Genomic DNA, 16,927 nt, shown 5'->3' on the forward strand with positions numbered 1-16,927 from the left:
AACATGAATTTGTTTCGAAATTTCAAAGCTTGCATGAAATCTTGGTGCGAGATTGATAAGTTTGAAAGAGAATGAAAAGCGATGGTAAACAAGTTTGCATTACAAGGAGACATATATTAAAAAAAAACATGTGGACCCAAGCCAATGGAATTAAAAAAATATTCAAAATAAAAAGAGATTGGTGAAGATTACATCTCCATCCATAGAGAGTTCCATACAGAGTCAGTTTCAAGCCAAATTTTCAAAGACATTTTTTTTTTAAAAATAGAACACAAAAAAAAGAAAAAAAAAAGAAAGCTCTATTGAGGGAGGCTTCTGAGAACAGCTTAATAGGTTCAAGACTGCATGATATAGTGGCTGAGCTTGATTCAACAAAGCTTTCTTCCTTATGGAACCATTCATCAGGATTGGGGAAAGGCTGCTGTTACACTCCTTATGACATGCACAATCATAGGGCCATAAGATACATAAATTGAGTTTCAATGATTATCAAGAAAAAATATTGGTTTTGTACATAACCTTGCAGTATCAGATAAAATGTTTACTACCCCATAAAAAAGATGCAAGGCATGCCAATATGGTAATACACTAGTGGACCGGAAGCAAATAATTTGACTTGGATCTACTGATAAGATTAGCATTGCTCAATTATAGTTCAAATATCAATTTGCATTAGAGAATCCAAATGCAAGGCAGATAAGCTATATAAAAGATGAATTTCCGGAAATTTATAAAATCAAAATGCTATTGAACATGTCAGCACTCAGCAAAGATCACAAGAACCATTTTGTCTAGAGGAAACTCAAATTTCTCCATGTGAGTTTTAATATACTATTTTTACACCCTAGCCAGCTGAATTACTACCATAAACCCTATGCCACTTGTATGGCTTGTGTCATTACCCTCAACTACCCAGTTGGACACCATTCATTTCCCAGCAGTTATTGTAAATAGCTACAATTTTAATTTTGTTCTCCCAATGACTTCTTCAGGCAAGACGACCCTGAAAACAGCATAGTGATGATTTAAGCTTTTCTCACCCTGTAACCTGTGAACACTTCCCAATGCGCCCGCTTCAGGATTTGGGAAAGCATAAAATATGCGCCTAATTCTTTGATGGACAAGCCCCATGGCACACCTTAAATACAAAACAAATGTCCAAGTCTCAGATAATGGCAACACTTCTGAAAGGAAGAAGTTAGTAGAAAGAGTAAACAAAAAGCTTTTCTCTTGCACAAATAACCATTTGCCACAAATGTCCAAGTCTCAGATAATGGCAACACTTCTGAAAGGAAGAAGTCAGTAGAAAGAGTAAACAAAAAGCTTTTCTCTTGCACAAATAACCATTTGCCATTGCAAATTCACTGCTCATTTGTAATTGTAGCCAGGGTTTATTTCATTGACATCATATTAAACAAGTTGGCACTTCTATGTGCACTCTGATCTGAAGTACCTACTACACAGTCAATCAGAAAGGATTATATATATATAGCAATGCACCCATTAAGGAAAAGACCATTCTAGCAGCCAGAAGCCTTAAGACAATTCAATAATCTAAAGAAGAAATAATCAAAAAGTTTTACTAGGCAGTTTAATCAATGAGGCTGGAGTGGATGAATTTTTTTTTCCCTTATGTATTAGGTAGGGATTTATGAAAAAGAAGGTAGCTAAAATTCAGAAAACACCAAATATGCAAGTAATTCAAGATGCTTAACCACCAAGCATGTTCTTGATAAGCAAACAACTTAATGTAAGGCAAAGCAACCCCTTGACCAAAACCATTGCACTTTTAACCAGACACAAGCGGGCAATCACAAGAATATCTCATCCCAGTAGAAGTTGAAAAGCCTTTGAAGTTTGAAATCAAATATTACAAATCTTAATATCAAATTAGATTAAATTAGCAACATTCAGCTTATACAATCTATAAAAATTAGGTAAAATGTAAACAGGAAGAGAGATAAGTTTAGTTTAACTTACATTGTACAAGGCTCCCAGACAAGATAGATGTCATAGCCAGTACACAAATAAGGCCTGGCTAAGGAGTGTGAACCTTCAATATGAGCATCATGTTCCCCACCATTGATGACCTAAAATAGTAACATTAGACATGACTGATATAACTCAAACCAAACAAGTCTCTAGGAAACTTCACATACTTGTTCAACATATAGACTGTTGCTTCAGTAGTTACTAAACTGCCACATATTTTATATGATTTTAATAAGATGCTTTGCATATCATTAAGTACATCATCTTGAATTTTTTTGAGTCCTCAAGGTTGATTTTGGATCTGTCTCATTCTGAATAGATTTATATTTCACATATAATTTTCTTACAAAAAACTAATCACAAACCAACTTTTCAAAAAATGGACAAATTTAACCTACTTCAAATATGTTCGACAAATTTGCTTTCAATGATCAAGAAAATGTTATTAGTTTGAAAACGCCATTTGTATAATTTTAATTAAAGGCTAAAGTAAACTGCAATTAAACATACAGCTAAGCCAGTTACATTTACTTCTCGGTTGGCAAACATATTGTAATCAACTGGGTCAACAAACATTCTTTTAATTCTAAAAGAAAGCTAGAAAAACCATTACAGGATAAATTTTGCGTGCAGACAAACAGATGCTCTCCTGTAGATTTTTAGAGCAGCATTGGAGGACATGCTTAACCTCTGTTTAAATGCACCATCAGGATGAATATTGAATACTAGCAGAAGAATGTTAACTCACATTTGCAAGGTTGACGATCTTTTGTCTCTTTGTTGTAGAAATTGAGGACGAAGAATGAGTGCAATCAACTTCATACAACTTTTCATTGTAGCCAGAACCAGGGAACAAATGTCTGTCCCTGGCAGCAGAAGCTTCAACAGCGACAATAGCAGCATGTCGTAATGGGTGCCAATAACAATGACTTCTATGAAATGCGTGCTGAGCCCATTGCCAAGGGTTTAAACAAGAAACAGCAGTGTAACATTGTTGGAGATTATTAGATGAACCATTTGAAAGCATAGTTATATCTCGTACTATCCTGTTAGCATCAGCGTGAGAAGTGAATGTTTCCAACTGTTTGAAGCAACAGGTTTCAGTTTTCACTTTGTTTGTTGGCATATGCCAAGAACAGACTTCATCACATGCACTCGCAATTATCAGCCCAGCTGATGGATCTACTATTACAGCAGCATTGACAACCTGCAGAAAAATGCAGCTTTAGATGAGAACATAATATCCACAGACAATAGAAACCAAGAGATGGAACACCATCAGAAAAGGATTTAAGGCACACTTAAATAAAAATTTATGGAATACGACTTCGATCTACTTGGCCTTATTTATTCAGGTTTGGTTCTCTTACACAGGCCATAAATATGCAGTTCATATTAGAGTTTACAGAAAGCTCATATGCATAAGTAATTTTGTAGCATCTGTTAATTTTGATCACTGAAAATTTTGAATTGCAGAGTGAAAATTTTGAAAAAAGATAAATTTGTTTAAGTGACAGATCAGGAGTAAAAAGCAGTTCTAGAAAGCAGTCCTATGGTAATTTCATGAGAAGCTAAACATAATTCATCATTAATAACCACGTACATTAAATCTTTTTTCTAATGAACTCTTAGGCCTTAGCCGAACATCACATCCATACAAAGAAGGTCATCAAAAGCAATGCCAAAAAGCCACCAAACTTAAGAAAGCCTTAAAAGTCCTAAAGCAGTCACATTAAACAAAGAACTAGTATAATTATTTTAGCCTCTATAAAGTCCTAAATCAGTCAAAAACTGAAAAGTTCTGTATTTCTTTGACACTTGGTCTTGTTTTTCCTAGATCCTTCTGCAACATAAATAATTATGAAGGTTAGTCTAGCCCCACTGGTAATCTCTATAAAGTGAAGTTTCATTTCTTAGCCAATGTTGGTGAGGGAAGGGTGGATTTGCCTACAGATCTTACATTCAAGCGTTAGCACTGATGGAGGATGAAAATATGCTAATTGAGGGTTGAGTTATCTAGGACTTTATTTTATATTTTATGGGTATAATTGTAATTTTTGCATATATTTAGGCTATTTTAGGTTATTTATGCTGATTAGTATTTTCCTTATTTTCCAAGTATTAGGGTTTTGGGCTTAAATTTGGTATTTTGCATTTTACTAGGTTTTAGTTATAAATGCCAAGTTAGTTTTGTTTGTAGGAGGCTTGGATATATGATTTATTGAGATATTGAGATTTACAATATTTGATATTTGAGGATTTTAGCGGAGAATTCAGGTTATTGCTTGAGTGTTTCGATTGTTCTATGTCAAGCACCCTATGTTGTCTCTCTAAGTCAACTTCCAAGAACCAATCATGGGGTCCTGATAGAAATCACTATAAAACAATATTTATAGAAGCTTCTTCTTACAACGTAAAGGCTCTTTGCTATTGTAAATGGACTGGAGTTCATGCAATCCAGCCTATCTGATAGATATCCTTAAGCAAAGATAAAATCAGTGCATTGAAAAACAATTAAAATAATTACCAAACCATCTCCAGACTTTGCCAACTCTACAGCAGACTTCATAAAGCTGAAAACTGATTTAGTATCCTCTTCACTAAACCCAGTAATGCCATCAATATTGCTGCGAATGGAAAAGAAGAGAGATTGCAAAGCAAACATATCAGGAAGCATATTATAGTCTTTAGAATATAAAGGATTACAGCTTGTGATAGCTATAAAAAATAAGTTAAATGACAGACAAAATAATTTTAGCTCCACATAAAATCATGAGTTAAACATTCACAGCCCAAACACCATTTCCTACTCTGCAATCCCTCCAACATATAGCAATACAATGTGCTGATCAAAATGCTTCCTGTGCAACCAAAGTGAGTCCTTACATGGTAATAATAATTGCTATCATATCCTGGTGTTTGAATAAACAAATAAGAACTATTTCCTACTCTATTTCATTTGTTATCCTATGCAAAGAAAGAAAATAAGAAAATACAACAAAAATACACTTTAGGCTATTGCTTTCACACTATCAAAAGTAAGAGCATATTTTGAGTACTTAATGCGTCTGAAATCATTGCAGTTCACAGCATTTATATCTTACAGAGAGTTCCCCTAAATAAAAATTGCTAATTTTGTTTCAATATTGAACATCATTTTAGAGCTTCTGATTAAAATTTTAAGAAGTTATTACTCCTACTATTGGAGTTAACTAGTGGCTAGCCCAAGCGTTAAAGAATATGTTTAGACTGTGCCAACTTCCAAGAGACAAACACATCACCCAACTCAAACTTAAAAACCTTGAACCAAAAAACTCTACTCCTCAAACTTGCACCAAAATGAATAAAAGTAAACCAAAAGGGAACATGAATTGCATCATTAAAATATTTAAAGTGAAACTTGTGCACCTCTTCATACCCTTTCTCAACAATGGCTATCAGTTACATACCTTTCTAGCTTCATATCAATATTTTATACATTTTATGAACAATGGCTACCTGGTTTTACTTCAAAAGAATAGTAGATCAATGATGTAGGGCTTACTAGGTTAGTGGATGATATGAGGTTGGCCACAGTTTGCACTGCTCGTCCCACTCCTCTTTTGATAATGCTGCATATTTGCTAACCTATTAAAACAAAACATCACAAGAAGAACTTCAGGAGGTACCAAGGACCATGCCTTCTGTAAAGGCAGCTTCTAATAAAAATATTTAATAGGAAAATGAGATGGGAAAAGGTCAAAATTTTGAATTAAGAACTTCCAACTTCCACGGATTTCAGTCAAATGAAAATTTTAACAAAAGAAAGAGAAAGCAAAAGAGCAAATTTACAGGGAATAAGTTAAAAAAATCAATGTGACAATAATAATAATAATAACAGAAGACAGTGAGAGAGAGAGTGAGAGAGAGAGAGGAGATAGACCCATATAAAGGTGCACGTGCATCCACATAAGACATAATGAAACAAAATATAAAATGGGGCAAACTATTTCTTAAGTTTTGAAACATAAACCATTCCAAAGAAAGTGGAAAAGGACAAGAGAAAAGCTATAGGAAAGAGAATCAAGATAAAAAGACCTTTTCAATCTAAAGTTGATATTCGGCACCTTCATCTTCCATCAAGGAAGAGCAGTAATGCAAGGTTATTGTTTGTTGTTATCCACACACTTTAATACCCTTTTGTTTTAGAAGACCCATTGGTAGGATGGGGGAGGGGGAACTAAAATTAATATTAGACAAAATAATGTTACTACAATATAAGAAAAAAAAGAAAAAAGGACGACCCACTTTTGTAATGAAAGGACACAAGTTGTAGGAATTCACAATTTCTTGCACATCTGGTGGCATGCTGTTGAATTGTGTTTCATTTTCACAAGCTAAACATAATATCACCGACAGCTCTGGGCTTCCTGTCACACAAGCCAATTGAAAGTGACATCCGTATGCTTGGGATTTTCATAAGGCGACAATGTAACAAATGTCAAATAAAGAGAACTAAAAGCAGCATGCAAGCATGATGATTTCTGGATGTTCAAATAGGATTGATATTAATTACTATTATGAACATTTTAATTAAGGTTTCATTTCTTGAACCAGAATGAAAGAAAGAAAAGGGGAAATTTTTCAATACGTACATATATAAATACGTATCTATTGTCTAAGAAAAATAGGCATTGATTGATACTATCACTGACCTCCTTGAACTTGGAGATGCCTTCTTCGAATCCGCCTCACATGACGGAGATTTTCAAGCGGTGCTATCTGATTAAGCCGCCTATCATTCCATTCCAGATTGCCAACCACAAAAATATTACTATTATTTAGCAATATCAATTTTATTCTGGTTTGAAATAATAGAGAAAAAACAGAACTAACCTTACCTTACCTTACAAGAGTATTGGCATGTTTTGGTTCAATTATGGAAGCATAAACATTCACTGTATATGTCAGTTACAGAATTAGAATCAGAAAAAGACAAAGAAAAGAGAATGGAGATTTGATAAACTCACCAGTGGGTTGCTGGCTGGGCGGAACACGTGGCTTGTCTGGAATATGAATAATTTGCGGTGTGTGCTTGTCCATTGTGATTTTTTGAAGCAAAAGTTGGGCTTCTAAAATAGCTGCTTAGCTCAAAAAATGGTAACTTCAAAGTTGAAATTCCAACTTTACTTTTTGAGAGAAAGAGAGAGAGGCAAGAAGTCAGAGAGAAAGGATTTCAAGTTCAGCAGGCAGCACCGTGTTGCTGCTGCTACCGCCTGCAGGTTTAAAGCCCCTCAATTCAGTTGGTCCCTTTTATGCTCTTAAAGTGCAAAAAGATAGATATATTCAACTTACTCACTTGGACACATAAACAGCATAAGTTTATCATTTCAAACTTGGTAAAGCTATAAAAAATGTTGTCATACATAAAGATTCAATTTACCTAAGCGTTTTAGGCCATTTAAAGACCTTTTATGCCCTAAGTGCAAAAAATAGATCTTCCTTGAACTTATTCATTTGCATGCATGGATACCATAATAATGATCGACACTATTGAGTGTTAATCGACACTTTTTCTATTTATAACAACAATCTCACATTTTACTTTTGATGGTATAAATTTGAATTATCCTTTTATTCTCAAAGTTCAAGGTGCAAAATTTGGTCCTTGCAGTTTGCAAGAACATTTAGCTTGAAGTAAACTCATAAGGCAATAAATTCAACTTCTAGGGTTAAGTCACTCTCCACCATATAGCCAACAGTGCCTTCTTAACATAAAAAAAAAAAAAACGTTAATAAATGAACAATATTAGGAAATGATAAAGCCCATGAGCACAACCATGAAAAAATAGTAAACTGACTAATAGTAGAGGCGACACTAACCATTCTACAAGAAATTTGTGCATGCAGATAAAGATTTATATACTTAAGGTAAGGAAGAACAAAAAAAAGAGAAAAGGAACAAAGATTCCATTAGCATTTGCATACAATGAAAGAAAAAAGAGAAAAGGAACAAGAAGAGAGAAACATGTGCTTGTGTCCCATTACAAATTCTAGAAACAAAAAGGCAGAACATGACAATTGGTAGAACAGTGAATTTATAGATTCAGGAAAAAGAAAAAAAGAAAAAACAGTAAAGGAGGAGCTGAAATTGGTAGACAGAGATGAGAGTGCTCACCGGTAGATAAGGAGATGGAAAGAAAGAAAATTAATGGCAGATCTCAGAGTCATGTGATTTGGGAAGTTCTCTTTGCCTCACCAAGATGTAACTACAGAGAGATTGAGCAAATGTAAAACTCGAAAGTGCGTAAGACTCTTGTTTCAAAGACCTAAAGTGCCATCGTTTTGGCTTCTAGCAGTCCACTCTGTGGTGTTCAAACACAGAGCAAGAAGGTAACAAAAACAAGAATGACTACTTTGGTGGTCTACCTAAAGAAATGAAATTTACTGATTTCCAAATGAATTCCTTTTCAGAACACATGATCCTAAAAGTTCCATCTCATTCTTTTACTTATTTTATTTTAAAAAGGGAAATGATTCTTTAGTAAATAAAGTCTAACAGGATCATCATTTCATTAGCAACCTCAAACCTTTAACAACATTTCATTAAGCTCTAACAGTGTGACAAGAACAAAAATATCCCCCCAGACCTCCTTTTGGATCACACATAGAGAAACACAACATAACTAAATATATCCCAAAATAATTCTTCTAAATTTGCAACACAACATAACTAAATATATCCCAAAATAATTCTTCTAAATTTGCAACACAACATAACTCAATATATCCTAAGATAATTCTTCTAAATTGCCACTTAAATCATAGAGAAAAGGAACAACTATCAAGATTTAAAATATGATGATAAAGTAAAGAGCGGCCAAAAAAAGACAACAAAGGAACTTGGAAGTAAATCATGTTTTAACTTGAAGAAGACTTGGATGAGTCAAGAATTAAACATGAAAGTGTATGACGTAACAACTCACGAGTTCAATCTACAATATTGGTTTCATCCTGGTTATGATTTAAGGATTATTGATTACAAAAGATTTTTGGTTGTTAAAGAGAATGAAAGTGGCACATGGTCTCTTAAAATAACTAGAGGACATCTTTAATGTGCTTACAATTGCCTTACATGGATCAAAGATAGACTTAGAAGAGAGTGCTAGTGGTTAAAGAATGAAATTGGCATATGGTGACTCGAAGTAATCAAAGGATACTTGATTTTCTTGTATGGTGTTAAGATTATGAAATCCTAACCATAAGAAGGATATATTGCACCTGGGTGGTGCCAAAAGTTAGATGGTTATAAGTAAAATATGTTCCTTGGAGGATTAAGTAGTAAAAAGGTGAAATTTGGAAATTTCAAAAGTATTCTGGGCAGGCAGTATCGATGCTCATGAAGAAAGTATCGATACCCATGAAGGAGGTATCGATACTCATGAAGGAAGTATTGATACCTGGAAGGCAGAATACTTTCAGGAGCATTCTGTCAGAAAAGGATCTATACCCAACCCTAAGAGATTGAGCCCTAACGTACATCTTAGTAAAATATTGAGTTTTAAGGATAGTTTCCACTTGGTTTTTGTTGCTACTCCAACCTAAATTTCCAATGAATGTAAATGCCTTCGGATTACTTCCAAATGATTAGTGAAAACATGGTTCTACACATCTTGTGCAATTGTCTTAAGTTGTTACAAATATGTATGTTCAAAGGTCAAAGACTATTTTGATGTTTCAAGGTTACAATGGAAGGAGATATTGGACTACATGTTTGGGACGTGATTTAAATAAGTGCAAATTATAAGATTATTAGTACCTTAGTTAAAAGATTGTTGTTAAACAATAACTAAGTACGAAGTATCCACAAGTCATGAGATCAACGACCGAAACTACAAGGACTCACCTAGGTTGTGAATGACAATAAGTACTTTAGATTATCTTGTTAACAAGGGAATATTGAAGGCATAGGAGCTAGGCCTTACTAAAGTTAAGTTATTAGCTGCGATAAAGGACACGTGCCTACACATTTAGAACCAATTAAGATTTTCGATAAGCTCGAGAAGCTAGGGCTGAGCAATCCTTACCATTATATCTATCAGAAGTACCTTGTGTCCATGTACCTATGCTAAGATAGTACACCTCCTACCCAAACTAAACACGGAAAGGTAAGTTAAGAAGGACTTCACTTGGGAAAGTTTTCCTTGCAAGGATATTGTGAGCATCCACGCAAGCAGGAAGTAAATTAGGAGGTTGAGATAAGATAAGACATAACTCAAAATGGATACATTTTGAAAGAAAAATAACATTATGTGAGGAAGGTATTAATACTTATAAACAAATTATCTCACCTGATGCCCAAAAAACTTTTTCAAAGCAATATGAGGAACAATTATCGATACTTGAAACCCAAAACAAAAAGTATCGATGCTTGAGCCCTTGGCATCGACACTTAAGACTTGGTTTACAAAAAAAAATAAGGGTAAAGTGGTCATTTTAGAAGCTCTTTTAAAAGTCTCAGGTTTGCAAAGTCCACAGTGTCATATCATGTGAGTCTGTAAACTCAATCATTTAACATAAAAGAGGAGTCGTCATCAATTTTTTTATTAGCTGTGATTGACCACCTATGTGAATTTATTTTTCCTATTGAGATCATATGCTTAACTTCGATTTTATTAAAAAAAAAATATGATTCAATCTTTGAAACAAATTAAGTTCAGGAATACGGTTATGTGAGGAAAGTATTAGCACTCTCACAATGCCTATTCAAAGAATGGTACCTAATTAATTATATGATATTTTTTAGCCTAATTAAATTCTAATTCCATGTTTTAATTTTATTTTTCCTAATCAATTTGTTTATATATATTTTATGAATAAAGAAACTCAATAAAAGAAAACTTGTCTCAATTTTCCTATCGTGTTGGTGAAATTGAGAAATTTTACTAGAAGAAAATTCTTCTTGACTTTCCCAACGTGCTGGAGAAAATCGAAAAGTTTTATGAAAACCCTTTTTGAATTTTCCCAACGTTCTAGCAAAAACTCAAAATTTTTAAAAAAATGTTTGCTTGATTTTCTCAACATGTTGGTGAAAATTGTGAAATTTTTAATCAAAGAATACTCTTCCTGACTTTCCCAGCTTGCTGGCAAAAATTAAGTATGGAAACGTTTTTTGAATTTTCTTAAACGTTCTAGAAAAAACCTAAAAAAAATTTAAAAAAAGTTTTTCTTCAAATTTCCCAATATTTTGGTGAAAATGGAGAAAATTTTATTAAAAGAAAACTTTTCTTAACTTTCCCAATGTACCGGCAAAAATCAAAAAATTTTATGAAAAAACAAACCTTTATTTTATTATCATAATTTTTCCTAGAAGGATCTATCATAAATTTCTATTGAGATTTTATTATCTTTTTATGATCCAAACTTATTACATCCTATCCAATTTTATTTTATTATTGGTTTATTTATTACTTTTGTGTTTGTAATTATTTTTATAAATACATCCTCTTGTAAAATAGTTGATGAGAGTTTTAAATTAATATTCTTTAACCTAATTTTTATTATTTTTATTTTTGTATTTATTTCCTATTCTAAACAAATATTATAGCATAAATACATCATTTGTTTTATCTTCTTGTAATTTTTTCATTGTATTTTTTTATTAGTTTAAAAAATAATAAATAATACTAAACAATAAATAATAAGCAAGAAAGAAACTAATTACGGTTGTCAACGGGTAGGGTATCCATTAATTTTGAAGTACCCGAACCCTAACTCTATAATAAATAAAATACATGAATCCTATTAACTACTCAAATATTTTTGAAAATTACTACCCTAACCCTAATACATCTCCACTACCTTATAATTACCCTAACCCATATAAAAATCCAATTATGCAAAAAAAATTATTAAAATGCTCTTCATTGGTATCCAATTACCCAAACCCGCATCCATATGCAATAATACTTCTACTACATATTCCATATAATTTACTAATAATTAAATTAATAAAAACACACAAATAATAAAATTTAAATTTAATTAATCAAAACCAAATATCTCAAACATAATTAATAATTTCATAAATTATAATTTTTGTAATGTTAACATAAAATAAAAAATAAATATATTTATATTTAAAGTATATATATACTAAAAATATTTTAATATATATATAATAGTAATTATGTTTCTTATAAATGAACCCAATATATAAAAAGTATTTATATTAAAAGACATTACAAGTTAATTAATAATCATAATTTCATTAATTAATTTAATTAACTATACGAGTTTGTTCTTAATTACATGAAATTAAAAAAAATAATTGGGTTTCAAAACTATTCTAATCTTGCAACTTCACTTTAGATTTATATATTACAAGTTTATATAAACAAAGATATATATATTATAATTAATAATTTTATAAATTATCATTTTTATAATATTAACACAATAAAAAATAAATATATTCATATTTAAAGTATATATATATACACTAAAAGTATTTTAATATATATATATATAATAGTAATTATATTCATTAAAAATGAATCTAATATATATAAAGTACATATATTAAAAGACATTACAAGTTAATAATCATAATTTCATGAATTAATTTAATTAACTGTATGACTTTCTTCTTAATTATATGAAATTAAAAAAATAATTAGATTCCAAAATTATTTTAATCTTAAAGCTTTCTTTAAGTATATATATTATAAATTTATATAAACAATGATATATATTATAATTAATAATTTTATAAGTTATAATTTTTATAATGTTAACACAAAATAAAAACTAAATATATTTATATTAAAAAAATATATATATAATAATAATTATATTTTTTTATAATATGATATGATATTTATATTATTTAAATATAATTAATAATTTAATAATTTTTTAATTTAAACATATTAATGTCATCATATTAATAATTTGAGTGTCTTTACATATATTTGTTAATTTTTTAGATATTTTTAATTTAATTATTTAAATAATAATTAAATATTTATAAATAATAATTAAATTTGAAAAACATAAATAAAAAATTGTACGTGAATCTTATATAGATAGTGAAATCACTACTCAAACTTATCTCAAATCCGATTATAGATACTCTAACCATGAGTACCTTATAACAGATATGCATTACCATCCCTAAACAAGATTACTAAACAAAGCAAAATAATTAAATTAAAATAAAATAAAACAACTCGTACCCCTTCCACGCATACCTGTTTTGGTACTTCGAATTTTTTAAAATTCTTCTGAAACGGCACCGTTTCAATCAATAGCTTATGCGTCCTTTGTTTTTGGCTCTCCCGCTCACTAATACGACACCGTTTCAGCCAGCTGTAAAAGCTTCTCTTTTAGAGAACCGCCTCCTTTTCTCTTCTTCTCTCTGTTGCGGCGCTGGTGCTACTTTCTCTTCCTCTCTCTAGAAACTTCTAGGACAACATCGTCTTTTGGCCGTGGGTTCTGCCACCAACGACAACCAAATCCCAGTCACTGCTTTCCGTTGGCTCAAACCCCTTCTTCACCGATTGAAAAACCCGAAAGAAACCCAAAAATCACTTGAATCGTAATCTTCTGCGAAGAGAAGAAAACACTTTTTTTTGTTATTTTATTTTCTGGGTTTATTGATTGCCAAATGTTTTCTGTGAATGTCGCTCTGTATTTTCCTGAATTTGCGTCTCTCTGTATAGTTTGCCTAGGTTTTGCAGAGCCTAAGCGGTGAGAGTCCTTGGGGATTTGCCAGCAGCTTCCTTTTCAATTCTTTCCATTTTTCTGTTCTTCTGCTATTTATGGTCTTGTTAGCACAAGACAAATTATTTTACACTAAATTAGGTCACCAACCCATTTATCGCATTGGGCCATAAGCCCACTAACCTTTAAGACCTAAGATAACCAAAATAAAAAATCTAATAAAATAAACTAAAATATGAAATTAAAAATAACATTAAAGCTAAATACCTAAATAAGCCATTGAATTATACTAAAAGAATTCAATTTTATTACATTCAATTAAGCTTTGAATTTTTATTTTAGATCAAATAACTCTTCTCACTTACTATTGGTTTAATAAGTCCATTTTACTAACCGTTGACTAACCCCTCACTAATTGTTGGTCTAATAAATCCTTGTCATTAATTGTTGACTAAACCTTATGCTAACTGTTGGTCAAGTAAGTCTTTTTCATCAACTGTTGATTAACTTCTATTAATCAACGATATAATTGAAAATTTTATGTTACATCATCTATCACTTGGTAAGTTGATCATTATACATGACATTAAATGTTGTTGATTAGAAATTGTAGTATTATCTTTTTTATATAGCTAATGTCCAAAAATGATTGATTAGGGATTTAAAACAAAAAAGATTTTAAAAAGAAAAACTTAATTATTTTATTTTCTAATACGACAAAACAAATGTTTTATGCTTAAACAAACTAAATCATCTTATTTAAAGTAATTCACTCAATACCCAGTAGAATTCTTACATAAATGTATTTCTCTGACAATTTGGTCTAAGATGTTTGTATTAAGAACCAATATCCCTATGTAATCGAATATTGATGACAGGACGTCGTTGTGGATATCGTTGTGTATATTTCCCTCAATATGGTAGAAAAACTTAGGATCATGGACAAACCCACATTGAAAGAAGTGGTGTCACATGACACAACTCACTCAATTCTAAAAAGTTTTATTTATTATACTATTAGCTTAGGGTTTTGTGTAGTCAATATGTAGTTAATATGTTAATGAATTAATTAATTTTTTTACAATTTTATAAAAAGTGGGATCAAAGATTCTAAATAAAAGTGATTTATCAAAAAGTAATTTATATATTAATATTTAAATACTAACAAAAAAATTTCTTTTTATAATTTAAGATGTTATTAAAAAAAGTCAAATGTTAAACTATTTTTTTTGTCTAAAAATTCAAGTTTTTTCTCTTCTTGTTCTTTGGTTGTATTTTTTCACTCTCTCAAAACAACTTATCTAGACTTCAGTTGTAAGTAATTTTCAACCCCAATTAAGTTTTTAAATATTTCATGTATAAATATTTTTTTATTAATTGATAGTTTGGATTCATAATTATAATCTAGCTAATTAAAATAGTATTGCATGTAAAATAATATCTTGAAATTATGAATCTTTCTTTTTTTGATTTATTTTGTAGATTTATTATTTGATTTTGTATTTAATTTATGTGGTTTGTAGATGCTTATATTTAATTTTGATCAATGAATAGAAAATTGTCATATTGTTAGATGTTGAATATGATAATTTGTTATGTAAGATCATATTTTATTTAATTCTAATGTCTTAGTTTATGCTAATGAGTAGTAATATTTAACAAGCTTTTATAATTTTAGATAAATAAACTATGAAAATATATTTTAAAAGAAAAGAAATTATCTCACAAGACTCAAAAAATTTAACAAGAGGATGAATGATTGTTTAGTGATATATATTGAAAAGAATGTATTTGATAGTGTTTCTGCTGATGCTATTATGTATTATTTTCAAAATATGAAAAATTATCGTAAATAATTATAGTTATTTTAGATATTTTTACTTTGAAGCATTAAATAAATTTATTAAATTTACGTTTTCTTTAATTTAATGTTAAAATTTCTAGTTTATGGATTTTAACATATTTATATTTTCTTAATTATTATTATTATTTTAGTTATGACACCACTTAAAAAATTTTCTAAGTCCACCCTTGCTTGGGGTTAAGGAAAAAAGCTACAACAAAAAGAGGAAGATGTTGCTTTTGTTCCCATCTATGATCTAAAATATTCCAATAGACCATATAGTCATCTTTCTTGACAAATTCTTTCTCAATTGTTTCTTTTGCTCTGTAAATTCCAACACAAACGTATTCTATTGTAGATCTCTTCTTGTAACCAACTATTTCTAAAACTTGCACGAGGGGATGTGTTAAACACACAATCAAGATGCATTAAAAATATAAATATACAAAAGTATGGTAGTGTGATGCATTCAGGTAATATAAGTAAAATAATATTTACTGAAATATATTTACATTTTGATAATTATATGATATTCACTATATTTGTAAACAATTTAAGTACTAAAAAATAAACATCCTATTGAAAAGATTTATAAAAACAGACCTAAGTTATAAAATAGTAGAAAACAATAATAAAGCTTAGACAAATTAACAACTAAAAAGTATAGAATAACATTATAATGCTTTAAAAACTTATCAAATCCAAACAAGAGAAAAAGAAGAGTAGAAACTTAAAAGCATAAAACTTTACACCCAGTCGTTCTTCGCTCTTGCAATACTCTTTTGAGAATCAAACAAATAAGTAAACAAAAACAAAAGAACATAATAAAATAAATAATAAATACAATCAACTAATAATCAAAAAAGTAAAACAACAACGTAAAATATTCTTCAATAGTAAGTAATTAAAAAACATTAGCAATGTAGTCTATAGGTTGATGTAAAAGATAAGCTAAGTCAAAATATGACAAAGATCTCTTGAGAAGTATATTTCATAATTATTTGAAAATTTAAAGAAAATCTAAGGTGAACCATAGTATTCAAGTAATGTTTTCTCATCACATTTAGATATTATAAACTTGAAGAACACATTAAAAACAGATAAAATTAATCCACAAATCAAAACTGAATCACAGTATTTAAGTTATTTTTTATGACATTCAAATATTGTAAACACATAATGTCGCATGAAGAGCAACAATAAATTGATCTACTTTTTATGATAACAGAGTTATAGTACATAAATAGTTTTCCAAAAATTTATATATCAATATATAAAACCAATAAATGAACAACAAGAATAAATTAATAATACAAAAACAGAAGATTAAAGCAAACAACAAGCAACATGAAAACATAATAAAAAAAAAAGAAAAAGAAGTAGAACCCC

At 30.1% G+C, this 16,927-nt stretch overlaps 1 protein-coding gene across 4 annotated transcripts; it reads right to left on the reverse strand.

Annotated features, from left to right (window-relative positions):
- Positions 1 to 283: 283 nt before the first annotated feature.
- Positions 284 to 13,782, reverse strand: EMB2820 (Cytidine/deoxycytidylate deaminase family protein). Of its 4 annotated transcripts, XM_088806861.1 has the most exons (12): positions 13,224 to 13,782; positions 8,150 to 8,240; positions 7,002 to 7,247; positions 6,878 to 6,929; positions 6,687 to 6,766; positions 6,280 to 6,401; positions 5,537 to 5,619; positions 4,520 to 4,619; positions 2,741 to 3,199; positions 1,981 to 2,090; positions 1,041 to 1,138; positions 284 to 432 (listed from the first exon to the last, which is right to left on the reverse strand). In XM_088806861.1, the coding sequence occupies exons 3-12, from the start codon at positions 7,072 to 7,074 to the stop codon at positions 425 to 427; spliced, it is 1,185 nt and encodes a 394-aa protein (XP_088662987.1). In that variant the 5' UTR covers positions 7,075 to 7,247; positions 8,150 to 8,240; positions 13,224 to 13,782; the 3' UTR covers positions 284 to 424. The 4 variants fall into 4 exon arrangements, with proteins under 4 accessions (XP_088662987.1, XP_088662986.1, XP_017977575.1 ...); XM_088806860.1 differs by lacking the exon at positions 284 to 432 and having other exon boundaries at positions 698 to 1,138; positions 6,316 to 6,401; XM_018122086.2 differs by lacking the exon at positions 284 to 432 and having other exon boundaries at positions 698 to 1,138.
- Between the last annotated feature and the right edge of the window lie 3,145 nt (positions 13,783 to 16,927).

This window comes from Theobroma cacao, chromosome 5, assembly GCF_053813885.1.
Source record: "Theobroma cacao isolate CCN51 chromosome 5, ASM5381388v1, whole genome shotgun sequence".
NCBI classification, from domain to species: Eukaryota; Viridiplantae; Streptophyta; class Magnoliopsida; order Malvales; family Malvaceae; genus Theobroma; species Theobroma cacao.

What these genes read in the sequence shown, in the direction of transcription:
- EMB2820 (XM_018122088.2), bottom strand. Translation starts at nt 7,074, where the DNA reads ATGGACAAGCACACACCGCAAATTATTCATATTCCAGACAAGCCACGT. An exon ending in CAAAGTCTGGAGATGGTTTG is followed by an intron (nt 3,200 to 4,519) that starts GTAATTATTTTA and finishes ATTTTTCTGCAG; the next exon opens with GTTGTCAATGCTGCTGTAAT. An exon ending in GTCTGGGAGCCTTGTACAAT is followed by an intron (nt 1,139 to 1,980) that starts GTAAGTTAAACT and finishes TTTGTATTTAAG; the next exon opens with GTGTGCCATGGGGCTTGTCC.